The following is a 21413-nucleotide window of genomic DNA, read 5'->3' as shown; positions in this document are numbered from 1 at the left end:
TATTTTCCTAGCATTAAATGGTTAAAAAAAAGAAAAAAAAAGTTGAATGGAGGGTTTCCCACAGGAGAGCTGAGAGTTGTAGAAACAGTGTCCTCCATAACTTTGCTCCAGTTTGTTCATTTGTTCACTCTTTTACTCTTTCCTCAAACATTTATTACGTACCTACTCTGTGCCACATCCTGTGCTAGATGATAAAGATACAACAGTGAACCAAACATAGTCCCTTGTCAGAGCTCGCAATCCAGAGTCTCAAGAAGACCCAGGGCCAAAGGATCTGCTCCAAAAGGACAGGTAGGCTCAGTGGTGGAACTTGTGAGGATTGGGTTTCTCCATGTTAGCAGGCATCTCAAGTTGACATTCAGGACCTACAGCCTCTACTGTGATCCTAGGATGCTTGCAGATTACTCCAGCGTGAAATGCTGGGAAGAGGCTAACAAGAATTAGGTGATCGATGGGAGTCAGGGCCCTAGCTGGTCTGGCTGGGCGCAGGGCTGAAGTTATTCCTGGAGTCAGGACCAGAATAAGTGATCTGTTAGTCACACAGCTACTTCTTGGGGAAGAAAGTCAATCCACCTAAAGCCAGTTTCCTGAATGGCAAGTGGACCTACCTAATTGCTTGTTTCTTTTTACTGTTTGGAAAATGTAAACAATTCATATACAATGGTTTTAACAGCTTTTTGAAGATGTAGGTGATGTTTAAGGTGTCCTCTTTTCATTTTTATATGCTGGCATTTTATGGAAACTTCAGTTTTTGTTTGCCCTGTTGTAATGGGAGCGGACTTGGACAGGGAGAGAGAAAAACACCCCGCAGAGCCTGGACTGCTGATCTTCAAGAGAGAGGAGATTGATGGGCAGGGAGTGGGGACATGAGGGAGAGGCAGAGTAAGAATATATTCACCAAGAGTATAATCATTGAAAAAATATATTCTTGAGTGCAAAGAATTCTTAGGAATATATTTTTCTTATGAATAATAGCAAGCCAATTTATGCCCTTTAGTACTTCCTCACCCACCCTCTGCCTGTTCTACCTCCCACTAGAGGCATTGTTAATCCATTGCTTCCAGACAAGACTCCCCATTGATTCAGGGTCTCCATGGGAATGAGGCTACAGGGGACATGCACTTAGTTCAAGAAGATGGGACAGGAACAAACAGAACCTGGCAGAAATGATAGAGTAAGTCACAAAGTCATTCACAGTGTTTTAGGGATGCTTCACCATGTTGTCTACAAATTAGATCTCTTCCTAGAGCTTAGAACTGGAATCTGGATGTCTTCAAGCGACTTGACATTGAAAAATATTAAAAAGATCTCACTTACTGAAAGCACATAAATTTCATCTTCCACTAATAAATTTTTCTGTCTCACCAATGGAGAACAACTTGCATTTGTATCTCATTTTGTAATTTTCAGCATGCTACATGTTATCTCATCTTGTCCTACAGAAAGTCCGAGTTTGTTTAACTCATTTATTTGTACCCTCCTTTATTGTAGAGAAATTTTGAGTTAGTTTGCATAGAAATATAAAATTCAGTTGAATAGAAAAATAGATGAGGATATTGCAGCGAAGGAAAAATAAGAGTAGATGCATAAAGCCGGTGGGATAGCACCTTGTTTTCCATAAAGTCATTTGTAGTTGCTAGATCCAGGCTATACCAGCCAAAATAAAGAGAGGGAAACTTTGTTTATAAAAATAACATGGTCATTAGATTAAAAGAATAAATGCTCAGGATCACAATTTTTCTTGGTACTGAGACCTGAGAATTTTCCACAGCTTGTTCTCATAAAAGGAACACTATGTGGCTTACAGACTGTCTTCCTGAACTCCTGTGTAAGAAGTACAATGGTAGGTCTCTCTTGACTGTTTCCTATAATATCCTGCTTGGTAAGGTTTATGGGATTATGCCAGAATACGTTTTAATAAAAATAGTTCTCTAGGGGGATAAAACAATGCAGTTCAGGTTCACAGCTCCCTGATGGCTGGAACGGATCCAAAGACCACATCCAGGAATGGGTGGACGTTCAGTCTTTCAGGCGTTCCTCCAGGAAGATTATTGCTTGTAATCCAGTGCTTTTAAATGCACAGCAGAGAACGTCGGGTTAGATTCTTTGGCAAGAACACGAAAGTGTGAGTTGGCTCAGACAAAATCATTTCACAGATGAAGAAACGGGACCTTGCAGAGGCTGATGATTATCCAAGGCTTTGAGGTCAGTGGCAGAGCTGGGATCAAGGCCAGATTCTTCAGACTCTTAAGTCTAGCGTTCTTTCAACCATTTCATCTCTCCTCTCTAACCTAAGTAGAATTCTATTACAATTTAAAAATGTTAAGAATGGAATCTCTTAATGATGTTTTGTTAAATATCATATTTGCCACTTACCATAAACTTTATTAATAACGTTTGATTCATAATGGGTCAACAGATGGTAAAATAGTTTAAAATCTGCAACTGTAAAATGATCTGGGAAAGGGAAATCAGTTAAGATACCTGTTTTAGAGAATTATTTAATGTGCTGTTCAATAAAATAATTAAAAGTTTGGTCTGGAAAAAAAGGATGACTATTTCTAACATCTGTAGTATAATCCTACTTGGATGTTAACTTTTTTTAAAAATTAATTTATTTTTGGTTGCGTTGGGTCTTCATTGCTGCACACAGGCTTTCTCTAGTTGCGGTGAGCGGGGGCTACTCTTCGTTGCGGTGCGTGGGCTTCTCATTGCGGTGGCTTCTCTTGTTGCAGAGCACGGGCTCTAGGCACACAGGCTACAGTAGTTGTGGCTCACGGGCTCTAGAGTGCAGGCTCAGTAGTTGTGGTGCATAGGCTTAGTTGCTTCACAGCATGTGGAATCTTCCTGGACCAGGGCTCGAACCCGTGTCCCCTGCATTGGCAGGTGGATTCTTAACCACTGTGCCACCAGGGAAGTCCTAGATATTAACTTTTTAGAAGAATGAAACATTAGCTATAGAGCTGAAGTCCCGCCCTCCCACTCTTTGCCCTCTACCCTGAAGTTGTGGGTATCACTCCCACGCATGTTTCTGTTCTTTTACCATATATGTATGTGTGTGTTTAAAATTTACATAAAGTACATAAATGACTTCATAGTGTATCAATCCTTTTGGACTTGCTCTGCCCTCCACCCCTGAACATTTTAGTTTTGATATTTAACCTTTCTGATACTGGTCATTCATTTTAGCCGTGGAATAGTCTTCCCTCGCATGACTCAACTACAGTTTATGCATTTTCCTACTGATGGGATTCGGCTGTTTCCTCTTTTTCTGCTATATATAGTTCTTCCATGAACATTCTTGAACATAAGTCCTTGTGTCCATGAGCAATTTTAGAACATTTTTTAGTTGGTAGAAATTTATTAAGTCACCAGCTGTTGCTACTCCTACCTGAGCATCAGTCACATCCTGGGTCATCCTGGGAGATCCTTGAACCCAAAATACTCTTTGGGTCCATTTGCAGCCAGTGCTGATTCAGTCTTTGTGTACCTTCAATGCCTTCCAACTCCTTGTATGTCTTTCTGCTTGGTTTGCTCAGGTTCTCGACTAGGACCTGTTCCAAGAACCTTTCATTTCTCAAGGACCCTACCCTACCCTAGCTTCCTCACACCTAAGAGATGATCTGACTTCTTATTTTCCTGAGAAAAATGAGGTCATCTGATGAGAGCTCCCTCGATCCTCCTCTCCCAAACTTCTCAGCATTTCCACTTAGAAGAATGGTGAACATGTGCAAATCACAAATTCTTTGTGGAATGAATGGAGGTAGGAGTTTTTTTTTTTTTAAGTTTCTCAGACCCCCAGATTGGAACTTTTTGTCTTGCCAGGAGCTACACCATCTTCAAAATCACTAATTTAAATACTCTCTGACATCAGCCTCCAGTTCTTCTAGCTTAACATCCAAAGTACGCTCACTGTGATGGTTCTTCAGTTTCCCTCAGACACCAGTCTGTGTGCTCCTTCATTCTATGTGTTCACCTCTTCCTGTCTTCACATCCCCTCTTTCTATTTCATCCTCCCCGCAGCTCCCACCCTGGACCTCTCTCCCAGAGCCCTACTTTTTCCTGCTCTGACCTGCTGCATGGCGGCCATCCTGGAAACTTCTCCTTTTGTTTTCCTGTGTTCAATGTCTAGTCCCCGTTTTTCTCATGTTTAGTTTAGTTTTCAGTTTTGTTGGAATACTTCCCAATCTCTTTCTTGTTTTACTGTCTTATTTTTTTGGAGTAACTTTTCCAGTAGCTTTCTAAGAGTGGGAGCATAGGACATAAATTTTTTGGAGACTTGCATGTCAAGAAATGACTATTTTCTACCCGAACACTTGATTAATACTTTAGGTGGATGTAGACTATAGGTTGAAAATAATTTTCTATCTCATTTTAAAAAAATTGTAGTAATACACATAACATAAAATTTACCAATTTAACTATTTTTAAGTGTAAAGTTTGGTGGTATTAAGTACATTCACATTGTTGTGTAACAACCATTACCGCCATCCATCTCCAGAACTCTTTTCATCTTGCAAAACTGAACTCTACTCATTAAACAATGGGTTAATTTAATTCAAAGTTAATTAAAACAATTAATGTCCCACACACCCTCCCTCACCCCTGGCAACCACCATTCTATTTATGCATCTATGAATATGAATACTGTAGGTACCTCATGTAAGTGGAATCATCAGTATTTGTCTTTTTGTAACTGGCTTATTTCATTAAGCATGGTGTCCTCAAGTTGCAGCCGTGTTGTACTATGTGTCAGAATTTCCTTCTTTCTTAAAACTGAATAATATTCTGTTGTATATACATGCCACATTTTGTTTATCCATTCGTCCATGGATGAACACTCGGGTTGCTTCCACCTTTTGGCTATTGTGAATAATGCTACTATGAATATGGGTATATAATAATCTCTTTGAGACTTTGCTTTCAATTCTTTTGTGTATGTACCCAGAAGTGGAATTGCTGGATCATGATATGGTAATTCTATTTTTAATTTTTAGAGAACTGCCATAGTGTTTTCCATAGCAGCTGTACCATTTTTACATTGCCGCCAATGGTGTGAAAGTTTTCCAATTTCTCTACATTATTTTCTGTTTTTTTTTTGATAGTAACCATCCTAATGGGTTTGGGGTAGTATCTCACTGTAGTTTCGATTTGCATTTCCATTATGATTAATGGTATTGAGCTCAAGTCCTGTGCCCATTTTTAACTGGGTTGTTTATTTCGTTGTTGTTGAATTGTGGGAGTTCTTTATGTATTATGGATATTAACTTCTTATCAGATACATTATTTGTAAATATTTTCTCCCACTCCATGGGTTGCCTTTCACTCTGTTGAATATGTCCTTTGATGAACAGAAGTTTTAAATTTTATTGTAGTTATATTTATTTTTTCTTTTGTTGCTTGTGCTTTTGGAGTTATATCCAAGAAATCATTGCCAAATCCAATGTCATGAAGCTTTTGTCCTATGTTTTTTTCTAAGAGTTTTATAGTTTTAGCGCTTATGTTGTTTTCCCAGAACTTTAAAGATGTTCCTCACTGTCTTCTGTTGTCCAGTATGGCTAATACAGAAGTCTGATGCTATTCTAATTTTTGTTCCTTGGTGTGTGGTTTGGTTTTTGTCCTCTGGGAGATTCTTTATTCTTGCTATTCTGAAATTTTGTAACCATGTGTTTTGCCGAGGGTATTGGGCACTCATTGTGCTCTTATGTTCGTCCTTCAGCTCTAGAAAATCTTCTTGTATTAATTCTTTTTTTAACAACTTTATTGGAGTATAATTGCTTTACAATGATGTGTTAGTTTCTGCTTTAAAAGAAAGTGAACCAGTTATACATATACATATATTCCCATATCTCTTCCTTCTTGCGTCTCCCTCCCTCCCACCCTCCCTATCCCACCCCTCTAGGTGGTCACAAAGCACCGAGCTGATCTCCCTGTGCTATGCGGCTGCTTCCCACTAGCTATTTTATGTTTGGTAGTGTATATCTGTCCATGCCACTCTCACTTTGTCACAGCTTACCCTTCCCCCTCCCCATATCCTCAAGTCCATTCTCTAGTAGGTCTGCGTCTTTATTCCCATCTTACTCCTAGGTTCTTCATGACCGTTTTTTTTCTTAGATTCCATATATATGTGTTAGCATACGGTATTTGTTTTTCTCTTTCTGACTTACTTCACTCTGTAGGACAGACTCTATGTCCATCCACCTCACTACAAATAACTCAATTTCGTTTCTTTTTATGGCTGAGTAATATTCCATTGTATATATGTGCCACATCTTCTTTATCCATTCATCCGATGATGGACACTTAGGTTGCTTCCATATCCTGGCTATTGTAAATAGAGCTGCAATGAACATTTGGTACATGACTCTTTTTGAATTATGGTTTTCTCACGGTATATGCCCGGTAGTGAGATTGCTGGGTCGTATGGTAGTTCTATTTGTAGTTTTTTAAGGAACCTCCATACTGTTCTCCATAGTGGCTGTATCAATTTACATTCCCACCAGCAGTGCAACAGTGTTCCCTTTTCTCCACACCCTCTCCAGCATTTATTGTTTCTAGATTTTTTGATGATGGCCATTCTGACTGGTGTGAGATGATATCTCATTGTAGTTTTGATTTGCATTTCTCTAATGATTAATGATGTTGAGCACTGTTTCATGTGTTTGTTGGCAATCTGTATATCTTCTTTGGAGAAATGTCTATTTAGGTCTTCAGCCCATTTTTGGATTGGGTTGTTTGATTTTTTATTATTGAGCTGCATGAGCTGCTTGTAAATTTTGGAGGTTAATCCTTTGTCAGTTGCTTCATTTGCAAATATATTCTCCCATTCTGAGGGTTGTCTTTTGGTCTTGTTTATGGTTTCCTTTGCTGTGCAAAAGCTTTAAGTTTCATTAGGTCTCATTTGTTTATTTTTGTTTTTATTTCCATTTCTCTAGGAGGTGGGTCAAAAAGGATCTTGCTGTGATTTAGTCATAGAGTGTTCTGCCTATGTTTTCCTCTAAGAGTTTTATAGTGTCTGGCCTTACATTTAGGGCTTTAATCCATTTTGAGTTTATTTTTGTGTATGGTGTTAGGGAGTGTTCTAATTTCATACTTTTACATGTACCTGTCCAGTTTTCTCAGCACCACTTATTGAAGAGGTTGTCTTTTCTCCACTCTATATTCTTGCCTCCTTTATCAAAGATAAGGTGACCATATGTGCATGGGTTTATTTCTGGGCTTTCTATCCTGTTCCATTGATCTATTATTTCTGGTTTTGTGCCAGTACCATACTGTCTTGATTACTGTAGCTGTGTAGTATAGTCTGAAGTCAGGGAGCCTGATTCCTCCAGCTCCATTTTTCATTCTCAAGATTGCCTTGACTATTTGGGGTCTTCTGTGTTTCCATACAAATTGTGAAATTTTTTCTTCTAGTTCTGTGAAAAATACAAGTCATAGTTTGATAGGGATTGCATTGAATCTGTAGACTGCTTTGGGTAGTAGAGTCATTTTCACAATGTTGATTCTTGCAATCCAAGAACATGGTATATCTCTCCATCTATTTGTATCATCTCTAATTTCTTTCATCAGTGTCTTATAGTTTTCTGCATACAGGTCTTTTGTCTCCTTAGGTAGGTTTATTCCTAGATATTTTATTCTTTTTGTTGCAGTGGTAAATGGGAGTGTTTTCTTAATTTCACTTTCAGATTTTTCATCATTAATGTATAAGAATGCCAGAGATTTCTGTGCATTAATTTTGTATCTTGCTACTTTACCAAATTCATTGATTAGCTCTAGTAGTTTTCTGGTAGCATCTTTAGGATTCTCTATGTATAGTATCATGTCATCTGCAAACAGTGACAGCTTTACTTCTTCTTTTCCGATTTAGATTCCTTTTATTTCTTTTTCTTCTCTGATTGCTGTGGCTAGAACTTCCAAAACTATGTTGAATAAGAGTGGTGAGAGTGGGCAACCATGTCTTGTTCCTGATCTTAGTGGAAATGGTTTCAGTTTTTCACCATTGAGGATGATGTTGGCTGTGGGATTGTCATATATGGCCTTTATTATGTTGAGGAAAGTTCCCTCTATGCCTGTTTCCTGCAGGGATTTTATCATAAATGGGTGTTGAATTTTGTCAAAAGCTTTTTCTGCATCTATTGAGATGATCATATGGTTTTTCTCCTTCAATTTGTTAATATGGCGTATCATGTTGATTGATTTGCGTATATTGAAGAATCCTTGCATTCGTGGAATAAACCCCACTTGATCATGGTGTATGATCCTTTTAATGTGCTGTTGGATTCTGTTTGTTAGTATTTTGTTGAGGATTTTTGTATCTATGTTCATCATTGATATTGGCCTGTAGTTTTCTTTTTGTGACATCTTTGTCTGGTTTTGGTATCAGGGTGATGGTGGCCTCGTAGAAGGAGTTTGGGAGTGTTCCTCCCTCTGTTATAGTTTGGAAGAGTTTTGAGAAGAATAGGCGTTAGCTCGTCTCTAAATGTTTGATAGAATTCGCCTGTGAAGCCATCTGGTCCTGGGCTTTTGTTTGTTGGAAGAATTTTTTTTTTTTTGCGGTACGCGAGCCTCTCACTGTTGTGGCCTCTCTCGTCGCAGAGCACAGGCTCCGGACGTGCGGGCTCAGCGGCCATGGCTCATGGGCCCAGCCGCTCCGTACCATGTGGGATCTTCCCGGACCGGGGCATGAACCTGTGTCCCCTGCATCAGCAGGCGGACTCTCAACCACTGCGCCACCACGGAAGCCCTGTTGGAAGATTTTGAATCACAATTTCAATTTCAGTGCTTGTGATTGGTCTGTTCATATTTTCTATTTCTTCCTGATTCAATCGTGGCAGGTTGTGCATTTCTAAGAATTTGTCCATTTCTTCCAGGTTGTCCATTTTATTGGCATAGAGTTGCTTGTAGTAATCTCTCATGATCCTTTGTATTTCTGCAGTGTCAGTTGCTACTTCTCCTTTTTCTTTTCTAAGTCTAGTGATTTGAGTGTTCTCCCTTTTTTTCTTGATGAGTCTGGCTAATGGTTTATCAATTTTGTTTATCTTCTCAAAGAACCACCTTTTAGTTTTATTGATCTTTGCTATCGTTTTCTTCATTTCTTTTTCATTTATTTCTGATCTGATCTTTATGAGTTCTTTCCTTCTGCTAACTTTGGGGTATTTTTGTTCTTCTTTCTCTCATTGCTTTAGGTGCAAGGTTAGGTTGTTTGAGATGTTTCCTGTTTCTTCAGGTAGGATTTTATTCCTATAAACTTCCCTCTTAGAACAGCTTTTGCTGCATCCCATAGGTTTTGGGTCGTCGTGTCTCCATTGTCATTTGTTTCTAGGTATTCTTTGATTTCCTCTTTGATTTCTTCAGTGATCACTTCGTTATTAAGTAGTGTATTGTTTAGCCTCTCTGTATTTTTTACAGATCTTTTCCTGTAATTGATATCTAGCCTCATAGCGTTGTGGTCAGAAAAGATACTTGATACGATTTCAGTTTTCTTAAATTTACCAAGGCTAGATTTGTGACCCAAGATGATCTATCCTGGAGAATGTTCCATGAGCAGTTGAGAAAAATGTGTATTCTGTTGTTTTTGGATGGAATGTCCCATAAATATCAATTAAGTCCATCTTGTTTAATGTATCATTTAAAGTTTGTGTTTCCTTATTTATTTTCATTTTGAATGATCTGTCCATTGGTGAAAGTGGGGTGTTAAAATCCCCTACTGTGATTGTGTTACTTTCGATTTCCCCTTTTATGGCTGTTAGTATTTGCCTTATGTATTCAGGTGCTCCTATGCTGGGTGCATAAATATTTACAATTGTTATATCTTCTTCTTGGATCGATCCCTTGATCATTATGTAGTGTCCTTCTTTGTCTCTTGTAATAGTCTTTATTTTAAAGTCTATTTTGTCTCATATGAGAATTGCTACTCCAGCTTTCTTCTGATTTCCATTTGTGTGATATATCTTTTTTCATCCCCTTACTTTCAGTCTGTATGTGTCCCTAGGTCTGAAGTGGGTCTCTTGTAGACAGCATATATACAGGTCTTGATTTTGTATCCATTCAGCCAGTCTGTGTCTTTTGGTGGGAGCATTTGATTCATTTACATTTAAGGTAATTATCGATATGTATGTTCCTATTCCCATTTTCTTAATTGTTTTGGGTTTGTTATTGTGGGTCTTTTCCTTCTCTTGTGTTTTTTGCCTAGAGAAGTTCCTTTAGCATTTGTTGTAAAGCTGGTTTGGTGGTGCTGAACTCTCTCAGCTTTTGCTTGTCTGTAAAAGTTGTAATTTCTCCATGAAGTCTGAATGAGATCCTTGCTGGGTAGAGTAGTCTTGGTTGTAGGTTTTTCTCCTTCATCACTTTAAATATGTCCTGCCACTCCCTTCTGGCTTGCAGAGTTTCTGCTGAAAGATCAGCTGTTAACCTTATGTGGATTCCCTTGTATGTTATTTGTGGTTTTTCCCTTGCTGCTTTTAATATGTTTTCTTTGTATTTAATTTTTGACAGTTTGATTAATATGTGTCTTGACGTGTTTCTCCTTGGATTTATCCTGTATGGGACTCTCTGTGCTTCCCGGACTTGATTAACTATTTCCTTTCCCATATTAGGGAAGTTTTCAACTATAATCTCTTCAAGTATTTTCTCAGTCCCTTTCTTTTTCTCTTCTTTTTCTGGGACCCCTATGATTCGAATGTTGGTGCGTTTAATGTTGTCCCAGAGGTCTCTGAGACTGTCCTCAATTCTTTTCATTCTTTTTTCTTTATACTGCTCTGCAGTAGTTATTTCCACTATTTTATCTTGCAGGTCACTTATCCGTTCTTCTGCCACAGTTATTCTGCTATTGTTGTCTTCTAGAGTATTTTTAATTTCATTTATTGTGTTGTTCATCGTTGCTTGTTTCCTCTTTAGTTCTTCTAGGTCCTTGTTAAATGGTTCTTGCATTTTCTCCATTCTATTTTCAAGATTTTGGATCATCTTTACTGTCATTATTCTGAATTCTTTTTCAGGTAGACTGCCTATTTCCTCTTCATTTGTGAGGTCTGGTGGGTGTTTACCTTGCTCCTTCATCTCCTGTGTTGTTTTCTGTCTTTTCATTTTGCTTATCTTACTGTGTTTGGGGTCTCCTTTTCTCAGGCTGCAGGTTCATAGTTCCCGTTGTTTTTGGTGTCTGTCCCCAGTGGCTAAGGTTGGTTCAGTGGGTTGTGTAGGTTTCCTGGTGGAGGGGACTAGTGCCTGTGTTCTGGTGGATGAGGCTGGATCTTGTCTTTCTGGTGGGCAGGTCCACGTCTGGTGGTGTGTTTTGGGGTGTCTGTGGCCTTATTATGATTTTAGGCAGCCTCTCTGCTAATGGGTTGTGTTGTGTTCCTGTCTTGCTAGTTGTTTGGCATAGGGTGTGCAGCACTGTAGCTTGCTGGTCGTTGAGTGAATCTGGGTCTTTGTGTTGAGATGGAGATCTCTGGGAGATTTTCACTGTTTGGTATTACGTGGAGCTGGGAGGTCTCTTGTGGACCAGTGTCCTGAAGTTGGCTCTCCCACCTCAGTGGCACAGTCCTGACGCCTGGCTGGAGCACCAAGAGCCTGTCCTCCACACAGCTCAGAATAAAAGGGAGAAAAATAGAAAGAGGATAAAATAAAATAAAGTAAGATAAAATAAAGTTATTAAAATAAAAAATATTAAGAAAAAAAAGTATTTTAAGTAAAAAAAAAAGCAAAAAACTGGACGGTCAGATCCCTAGGACAAATGGTGAAAGCAAAGCTATACAGCCAAAATCTCACACAGAAGCATACACATACACACTCACAAAAAGAGGAAAAGGGGAAAAAATAATATATCTTGTTCCCAAAGTCCACCTCCTCAATTTGGGATGATTCGTTGTCTATTCAGGTATTCCACAGATGCAGGGTACCTCAAGTTGATTGTGGAGCTTTAATCCGCTGCTTCTGAGGCTGCTGGGAGAGATTTCCCTTTGTCTTCTTTGTTCGCACAGCTTCCGGGGGCTCAGCTTTAGATTTGGCCCCGCCTCTGTGTGTATGTTGCCTGAGGGCGTCTGTTCTTCTCTCCGACAGGACGGGGTTAAAGGAACAGCTGATGCGGGGGCTCTGGCACACTCAGGCCGGGGAGAGTGAGGGGTAGAGATGCGGGGCGAGCCTGCGGCGGCAGAGGCCGGCATGACGTTGCACCAGCCTGAGGCGCACCGTGTGTTTTCCCCGGGGAAGTTGTCCCTGGATCCCGGAACCGTGGCAGTGGCTGGCTGCACAGGCTCCCGGGAGGGGAGGTGTGGATAGTGACCTGTGCTCGCACACAGGCTTCTTGGTGGCGGCAGCAGCAGCCTTAGCTTCTCATGCCCATCTCTGGGGTCCATGTTAGCCGCGGCTCGCGCCCGTCTCTGGAGCTCGTTTAAGCTGCGCTCTTAATCTCCTCTCCTCGCGCAGCAGGAAACAAAGCGGCAAGAAAAGTCTCTTGCCTCTTTGGCATCTCCAGATTTTTCCTCGGACTCCCTCCCGGCCAGCCGTGGTGCACTAACCCCCTGCAGGCTGTGTTTACGCTGCCAACCCCAGTCCTCTCCCTGTGCTCCGACCGAAGCCCGAGCCTCAGCTCCCAGCCCCGCCGCCCCGGCAGGTGAGCAGACAAGCCTCTCGGGCTGGTGAGTGCTGGTCCGCACCGATCCTGTGTGCGGGAATCTCTCCGTTTTGCCCTCCGCAGTCGTTGCTGCGCTCTCCTCCGTGACCCCGAAGCTTCCCCCCTCCGCCACCCGCTGTCTCCGCCTGCGAAGGGGCTTCTACTGTGTGGAAACCTTTCCTCCTTCACATCTCCCTCCCAGTGGTGCACGTCCCGTCCCTATTCTTTTCTCTCTGTTTTTTCTTTTGCCCTACCCAGGTAGGTGGGGAGTTTCTTGCCTTTTGGGAGGTCTGCGGTCTTCTGCCAGCGTTCAGTGGGTGTTCTGTAGGAGTTGTTCCACGTGTAGATGTATTTCTGATGTATCTCTGGGGAGGAAGGTGATCTCCATGTCCTACTCTTCTGCCGTCTTCTCCAGCCACTGTATTAATTCTTTGATAATTTTCTCCCTCTGTTTTCTCAATTGGATGTTAGATCCACTGGATTGGCCTTTAAGTTTTATATTTCTTTTCTGTTTTTCTCCCTTTTGTTTATGGGAGATGTCCTTATTTTATTTTCTCTTTTATTGGTCTTTTAAAATACAGCACTTCAATATTTTTTCATAGTGCGCTGTTCCTATCTTATTGCCTTGCCAAACTCCCTCCTCCTGGATCTGACTTGATCCTGTTGGCTTTGTTTCCCACGGGACATGAAGCATTTACTTTGAAAAAAAGTGGAGTATGCACAAGTTACCTGGCTTCAGAACTGATGTCTGATGTACATCTGAAATGTCAAACCTGTACTCCTGCTTTGCCCTCAAACTTGCTCCACCTGCAGCCTTGTCTGGCTCAGTTCATGACTTCTCCATCCTTCCTGTTGTTTACATCAAAAATTTACGAGTTATTTTTTATTCTTCTTTCTCTTATGACATATGACATCTAATCAGTCAGGAAGCCTTGTTGGTACCATCTCCAACATATATTCAGAATCTGATCGCAGACCACTTACTCCTTCTACTTCTGCATCCCTGGTCCCAGCCATCATCACCTGGGTTACTGTAATAACCTTTTACTCCCAGCATTTTATTATGAAAATTATAAAATATACAACAAAGTTGAAAGAATTTTACACAAATAGCTGTATTCTCAACACCTAGATTCCACCCTTAACATTTTACCATGCTTGCTTTCTCATTTATTACCCATCTGTCTATCCCTCTGTCCATCCATTCTGTGATAACCTTTTAACTAGTCTCCCTGCTTCATTCCTTGTCCCATGTGTTGTTCCCACACATCAGTCCAAATGATAATTTTGAAACATAAGTCAAATTATATCTCTTCTCTGCTCAAAACTCTGCTATGGCTGCCCATTTCACTATTACTAACTCTGTAGAATTTGTAACCGTCAAAAGGAAAATTGCCTTGGTAATTTTCAGATTCCTGTGGAATTGTGAATTCATACTGAGTTTCTGTGTAGTATTACCATTGTATCACTGAGGATGGAATTGACTTTTGTCTTTTGGAGGAAATAGAACAAATGGTAGTACTTGCTTGTTCTGAGGGCTACGATTAAAGTCTTGAAGCATTCATTCCTGCCAAGGTAGTTGTCTTTCATTCTGCTTTCCATTTCAGCATATGGTGGGTGTGAATGTTTATAAACAAGACTAAGCCCTTACAAGGGCTTTCCAAAATTAATTCTGTCCAATAGAATATGACTTTTTGTTTTGCTATTGTTAAAAATCCAATGGTTAAAGAAAAAGCTAGTGAAATGTGTTAGCAGCATGCAGAACAAAACTTTAAAATATATCTCTTGTTATATAGTGCATTGTCATGTGAAGGTGTAAAATGGAAGAAATGTTGATTCTGTTTGTAACTGATATGGTGAAGCCTTTTATAAGGTTTAAAATAGAGTTCACCTTATGGTGTTGTTTCTAAAAAATTCAATGATCATTTTTATTTTTCTTTCCTTTCCTATGTTTGCTGGTTCCTCAGGGTTCCTCTTTTGTGTTTGTTTTGATCTCTTCCTTTCATTCTTGGAGGCTCTCCTTAAATGTCTCGTAATCTTTGGCTGTACAATCATATTCAAGAGTGAGGAACGAAAAAGCCAATCAGTGGAATTTCACAGCTGGGTGATTTGGCATGGAACTGACTTTTCTATTGAGGAATCCCAAATATTAATCTCTAGAGGTCTTTTCTAGGGGCTTTACTTTCTCCAGAAAAGCATCCTCTGAAATCCCACTTGTGGATGGAGCAAGGGATTGGGGCATGCGTCTGGCTCCAGTGCTTGTGGAGAAGGTGGGGTTGGTGAGGGCTAGGGGTCCCCCTGTTGAGGTGTATACTTGTCTAAAGTCTTGCTATTGGTCCCGATCTTCAGCACACTCAGACCTCTGTCTCATCCTCAACTTCTGTAGTATCTCTTGCCACCAATCCCAGACCTCTCTGGGATTCTTTAAAGATAGGGGTGGAGAAGCTAGAGTTAATAAGAAAGCCAGGAATCTTTGGTATCAATTTAGGAACAAAGTAATGGGGTCACGGGCAGAAGTGATGGCAAAAGGAATGAAGAGATATATATGGGGAAAAGCCCCCAAACCATTGCCAGTACTTGTAACTTAAAGATCTCTCTAGGTTTTTTTGGAGACTGGTGACATGGTAGTAATGAAGGCAGGGAACTTTTGCTGGGGGTATTATGAGCTTTAAAAATTGGAGTGTGGGTGCAAGGGCAGAATTTCTAGGCTAAAGTGAGCTGATGAAAATTAAAAGTAATTACTTCCAGGCTTCCCTGGTGGCGCAGTGGTTGAGAGTCCGCCTGCCGATGCAGGGGACACGGGTTCGTGCCCCGGTCCGGGAAGATCCCACGTGCCGTGGAGCGGCTGGGCCCGTGAGCCATGGCTGCTGAGCCTCCGCGTCCAGAGCCTGTGCTCCGCAATGGGAGAGGCCACAACAGTGAGAGGCCCGCGAACTGCAAAAAAAAAAAAAAAAAAAAAAAAAAAGTAATTACTTCCTGAGTGCATGTTTTCTAGATTTGTGCTGATTTATTAACACATCCAGTTTTGTGGCTTTGGAAGTTTTTATCCTTAAGTCTTTATACTGTACGTTTTAATATTGTGATTAGCTTTTAATTTTTACTGCTGATTAAGAAATGGGATAATCCTGATGAATTCATTTCACCGATTATAGTAAATACAATTTATATACTGTAGTACATCTACTAGAGTAAGCACAGCAATAAATGTTAGTTGCTACTGTAGTTTTTAGTTTCATGTGCTTCACTGAAATCCTTATATGTATCCCTTTCTATAGCTGTGGACCCTGCAGTTCAGAGCGTTTGGGACTTGGTCAAGGCCAACAGAAAGCTCTTTTAGGGAAGTGGTTACATTTACTTAAAATGCTGTTATCATGGTTAAAGTGGGTGGTTTAGCAGTACAGTTGGGATTGGCTGGGGAGTGACACTGCTTTGTTGTGAGGTAGCAAGTGCAGCAATATCATATCCAGAGAATTGCTACGTGTTTGTGTTCCAAAAGTGTGGTGAATAGTTAGGATTGATTGTTCTGGCATTTTGTGGTGATTATTAGAAAAATAAATTGCCTAAAAGGAGATAGAAGGGTGGATCTTAAAAATCAATGGATCTGGGAATTTACACCAATTGCTTCTGGTCAAGTGATGATGAAACATAAGTAATAACAGAGTTAGGAAAAGTTAATGGGAAACAGATGGAGAAGCTTATTATGGCAAGTGTGTCACCAGCTTTCTTCTGTGAGCTTGGAGGCAGATCAGAGTTAACAACTTGTCAGTGCAATGACAAGCTCTATAACTTAACAGGCAAAGGGAGAGCCTTTAGAATTCCTAGCTCGACCGTAAATAACCTGGTACAGCTGAAGGACAGAAGAAAGAACAGGGAATTTACGCCAGGGAAAATGGTAATATTTAAACTAGTCTGTTAAAGAACTACCTAAATGTGTTTAGCATGTCCTGCTATGGTACATACACCTTCCGATCAAATTTTGAAGGTGACATAGAAGTCCCTTTCTCCCCATTGACAGTGCTTTTTTCAGTGCTGTTAGAACAGCAGGGCTCATTAACAAACTATCTACTAATGAGAAAGTGAGACCTCTTGAGCTACCGAAAAGGCTTTAGGAGTCCTTTCTAGAAATTTCTGACAAACCCAGAGAAGTTTTCTAATATTTTATTTGTGTCAAGAGAGTATTTTTCTCATTATACAGCTATAGATATACAGTTTCCATAGCATGTGGATTGGAGAGCTGACCCTGAACTAAATACTTTATTCCCCATTTGTTGTCATTTCACCAAAATAAAAGCAAAAATGTTTTTCTTATTGCAGCAGAAATAGGCTGCTATTCATATTCAAATTCATCATTTGAAACTTTAAAAATGAATATAAGCAAAAGGAAGAAAATAAAAATCACTAATAATTCCACTCATTAGAAATGATCTCTATTCAAATTTCACTTTTGAGTTGTAAAAATTCTAATCATAATAATCCAAAGTATATGCCAAGATTTCTTTTAAAAGGGAAATACTCTAGTGTTTTGAGGTTTTAGAGAAACCAGACGCATATTAAGATGTATTGCATTAGCAAACCACAGTTGTATCAAAATAGCTTATGCCATTTATAAAAGCATGTGTATTAATTTACATGGATTTTAAAAACACAGTTCCACATGATTCTACTTGCTCTTCGAATCTTTAATGCCACTACATTAATTCTTTACCTAATCTTTCGTACGTGTCTGAAGATGATCTATTATTTTCATTCTGAACCCTGATGTTACATAATTGTATGTAACTTTTATTTGAAAAGGAAAAGTAAGGTGATGAGGACCGCCTGGGAAGAAGGGCTTGTCTGTGCTGTGATTCCACCTGGGCAGGCAGCCCTCATGCTCCCCACAGGGGAGTCGGAAGGCAAATGATAGGATGGCCCTCAGGATTTTGGTTGATAGACCCTTGTGACTGACTCACTGAGCCCCTGGCCAAGCTTCATTCCTCTTTCTGCCTTCCTTGCTCATATTCTTTCTAGCTTCTCAGTTAAGATCCTGAGAAGTCTCTCAAAGCTTGTCTTTTCTACTGTGTTCCAGTTTTTCATGGGCCCTGTTTAGCAAGTAAATTCCTCTCTGGAGATGTCAGCTGTTTCTCACCAAAAACAATTATGTTGGAAATGTCATCATACGTTGTCTTCAGTCAGATCCTCATGACCTCTGTAGCGTGTTTTGATAAATAACTGTACTAAGACAGTCTTGGGATCAATAATCCAACACTTGCAATTGATTCAGTCTTCATAGCTTGGTTTTACTTTTTGTTTTAGTTTTTTGACTTCACCACACAGCTTGCAGGATCTTAGTTCCCAGACCACAGATCAAACCTGGGCCCTTGGCAGTGAAAGCCCAGAGTCTTAAGTGCTAGACCACCAGGGAATTCCCTGGTTTTACTTTTGATTTACATTTTTTAGAAGCTCTAGGAAATTCTTCAGTAAATAAAAAAATATATTTTACTGACTTCTTTGTTAATAAATTTTCACTGTTAAAAACAGAAACCTCTGAGACACATAAGTTATTTTAAGGTCTAGACTTTTTTTTTTTTTTTTTTTTACAAATACTACTTTTTTTTCTACAACTTTAATATAGAATATAGTGGATTCCACATGCCAGTCTAGTCCAGGAACATTTCTTGATTCTCTGGTTATCAAATTGTTGCATACTATTCTGTTTTTAAGTTCTTTCCCCTACATTTGATAACTTATATTTGTTTAATATTGAATGGCAGTGAGTGGCCCTCAGAGACATTCTTATTAAATTCAAGGTATTACCCAAATAATGCTTACAGGACTATTTGGAGGGAGATGCTGTTTTATATTAAGTACACTCCTCTAATCACATCTATCTTCAGATTCAAGCGATAGGACATGCCTTCTCCTGTGCTTCCATAACACCTTCTACATATGTTTCTTAGAAGATTTCACTCAATATGTGTTTATCTGTCATTCTCAGAAGATTGAATTCCTTGAGAGCAGCATATAGCATATATAAATGCTTGCTGAGTAAATGAGTGAAAGAAGGAATTAATAAAATCTGGCTAAGTTTTAGCTAGCTCTAGCTGGCTCTATGAGGTACCAACCTGTATTGGCTAAGAGCATGGACTCTTTTTTTTTTTTGCGGTACGCGGGCCTCTCACTGTTGTGGCCTCTCCCGTTGTGGAGCACAGGCTCTGGACGTGCAGGCTCAGCAGCCATGGCTCACAGGCCTAGCCACTCCACGGCATGTGGGATCCTCCCGGACCGGGGCACGAACCCGTGTCCCCTGCATCGGCAGGCGGACTCTCAACCACTGTGCCACCAGGGAAGCCCAGAGCATGGACTCTTGAAACCGAAACCACCTGGGTTCAAATCTTAGTTCCATCATTTATTAGCTTTGTGTCCTTAGACAACGGTATATGACATTTGTGCATCTCAGTTTAGTCTTCAAATATGGGATAATTACGATACCTAACGCATGCTTAGAACAGTACCTATATATAGTAAGTGCTATATAAGTGTTTGCTACTATCATTATTATCCTTTTATTTAATAGCCCTGGCATGGAATAGTGGGTGCCATTAGGAAATTAATTCTGGAATTCAGTTTTTCTCCCTGTCATCGTGAAGAAGTGCTTTGCCTTCACTTTGGGTTCAGGAACTCTCAGCATGGGAATGGGTAGTGGAGGTCTTTAGTACACCAACAACGGAGGACATTTGTACCTTTATCAATCAGCAGGCTGCACAGGCTCATTGAACGATCAAGAAGCTTTTTATTTTGATTAGAATTGTATCAACTCTGTATAGGAACAATGTTACCTCAGGCAGGCTCTGTTTCATCTTACTTCAGAGGATAAAACTAATTATTAATTGATAAACATATTAATTAATAAACATAGTTTATTTGGTAGGTAAAATCTTTAACAACGGTGATCCATGGGAGAGATGATAAAGAAGTTTTGGATGATAAACAGAGTGGGAAGACAGGATTGAAAGATTTTCGAAGTCTGGCTCTAGCATTAGATGTTTAATGATTTTTGTTCTTTGCATTTTTTTAAGTGGTCTATTGGATATGACTGATTGTATCTAGCTCTTGGCCTCAGGTTTATTTATTTTTTTGTCTCTCCCCCCGCCAACATTTTATTATGAAGAATTTCTAATATACAGCAAAGTTAAAGGATTTAACAGTGAACACACATATTCAACACACAGATTCTGCCATTATCGTTTTGCTATACTTTGTTGATCACGTGTCTGTACACTTATCCATTCTTCTATCCATCCCCTGATACATTTTATGTTTTTATGTACTTGGTTAAGTTTATTTTGCTAAGGAAGTCATCATCTGTATGGGAGAAGTCAATGATTTATTCTCAGCCCCCAGAATACAAATAGTGGCATACACATACACGAAGCAGTACTTTTAAAGAGGTGCTCAGTAAGAATTACTCTTACTGGAAGGATTCCTTAAAAGTCAGAGTGGGGGTAGAGAAAGAAATGTGTACGTGGAAAAATAAGGGCTTAGGAAAATAATTCAATATCTTAGATAACCCATGAAAACATTCTTTTTGATATAGTTTTTTTAGTTTCACTTTGCAAACTATGCAGACCCAGTTCTTATTGTTTCCAGTAAATGGCAACAATCATGGAGCAGAAAAGGAACTAAGTTAAATGAAAAGCTTTAAAGAAAATCCTTGTATGTTGAGGCTAATAATATAATACACACAAAACCTAAGATATCAGTTCGTGTCAGCTTTACATCCTCTGGACAAATTATAAAATATAATTGCGTAGCTTTCCTTTTCACCGCTAGTATAGAATCTGCAATGCTAGCTCTTGTGGAGTTCTGCCTGCAAACTCTAAAGGGACTGAATAGGTCATAGGGCAAAATTTTGATTATGATTCCAAAAAGAAGGCGTAGTCACTTTGTTCCATGTGAACTAAGCAACACTTTCTAGAAAGCTGTGATTCTTTTGGAGGGCAGTTTCTGGTTGCTGTTGTTTCCTGGCAATGCATGTTTACTGGAAATGCAGGGCTGCAGAGTTACTAATGAGCATTTATCCCTTCTATTTTTAGTTCACTTCTTTAACTGAGATGGACATGGTATAATCTCCATTGAGTCAAAGGATGGCATCTAGTCCTGTGCTTCCCACCGAAGACGAACAGGTTTCCTTGGGCATCGATGATCTCCATTTTTCATTGCAAGGTATTAAGATTGGGTGTGGTAACTGTGAGAACCTAACTCTCATCTATTCACAAATTGTATTGCTTTCTGTCTCTCTTATGGTAAAATATATACATGTATCTGTATTTTTCCAATTGTAGAATCTTTCAGTATACTTCAGTATCTTTACTGCTATCTCAGCTACTTAGGAAAGTAAGGAATACCTGGAAGGAACTTGGTATCTCGGTTTCTCAATCTGAGTGCATGTGTTTTATTTGCAATGAAAATTAAATAGTTAACCATAGTTTGCTTGGCATTGTTTGCACTTATTTTACATCTTTTTGAATGTACATCCTTATTTTGCCCTAATAAAAAGGAATAGTAGTAGTATTAAAAGTGAGTGAACTTTCAGTCCCATGAATTATGTGTGCCTTTATGCAAATAAGTACTGTCCGTATTTTTTTTAATGTTTCTTGGCAATATTTGTTATATACTTTGAAAATTCCTTAGCCACTAGACTTTACACCTCTGTTGCATATCTTGGAGCTGAGTAAAGTCAGCTAGTGTAGAATAAATAAGGGTATGGCAAGTTTTTGAAAATATTTATGTCACTGTGTATTTTAAAGTAGTTGAAAGATTATTG

General features: G+C 39.5%; 1 protein-coding gene across 1 annotated transcript in view; it reads left to right on the top strand.

Moving 5' to 3' along the window:
• SYNE2 (spectrin repeat containing nuclear envelope protein 2) overlaps positions 1–21413 on the top strand; it is a 329548-nt gene that overhangs the window by 37872 nt on the left and 270263 nt on the right. The window contains exons 2-3 of the mRNA XM_060141612.1: positions 3540–3763; positions 20683–20812. Of these exons, the coding sequence (XP_059997595.1) occupies positions 20734–20812 (79 nt within the window). The 5' untranslated portion in view covers positions 3540–3763; positions 20683–20733. The remainder of the gene's footprint in view (positions 1–3539; positions 3764–20682; positions 20813–21413) is intronic.

Source organism: Lagenorhynchus albirostris, chromosome 1 (genome assembly GCF_949774975.1).
Source record: "Lagenorhynchus albirostris chromosome 1, mLagAlb1.1, whole genome shotgun sequence".
Lineage (NCBI taxonomy): Eukaryota > Metazoa > Chordata > Mammalia > Artiodactyla > Delphinidae > Lagenorhynchus > Lagenorhynchus albirostris.
Note: the sequence above shows the minus strand (reverse complement) of the source record. Positions and strands in the feature narration are given on the sequence as shown.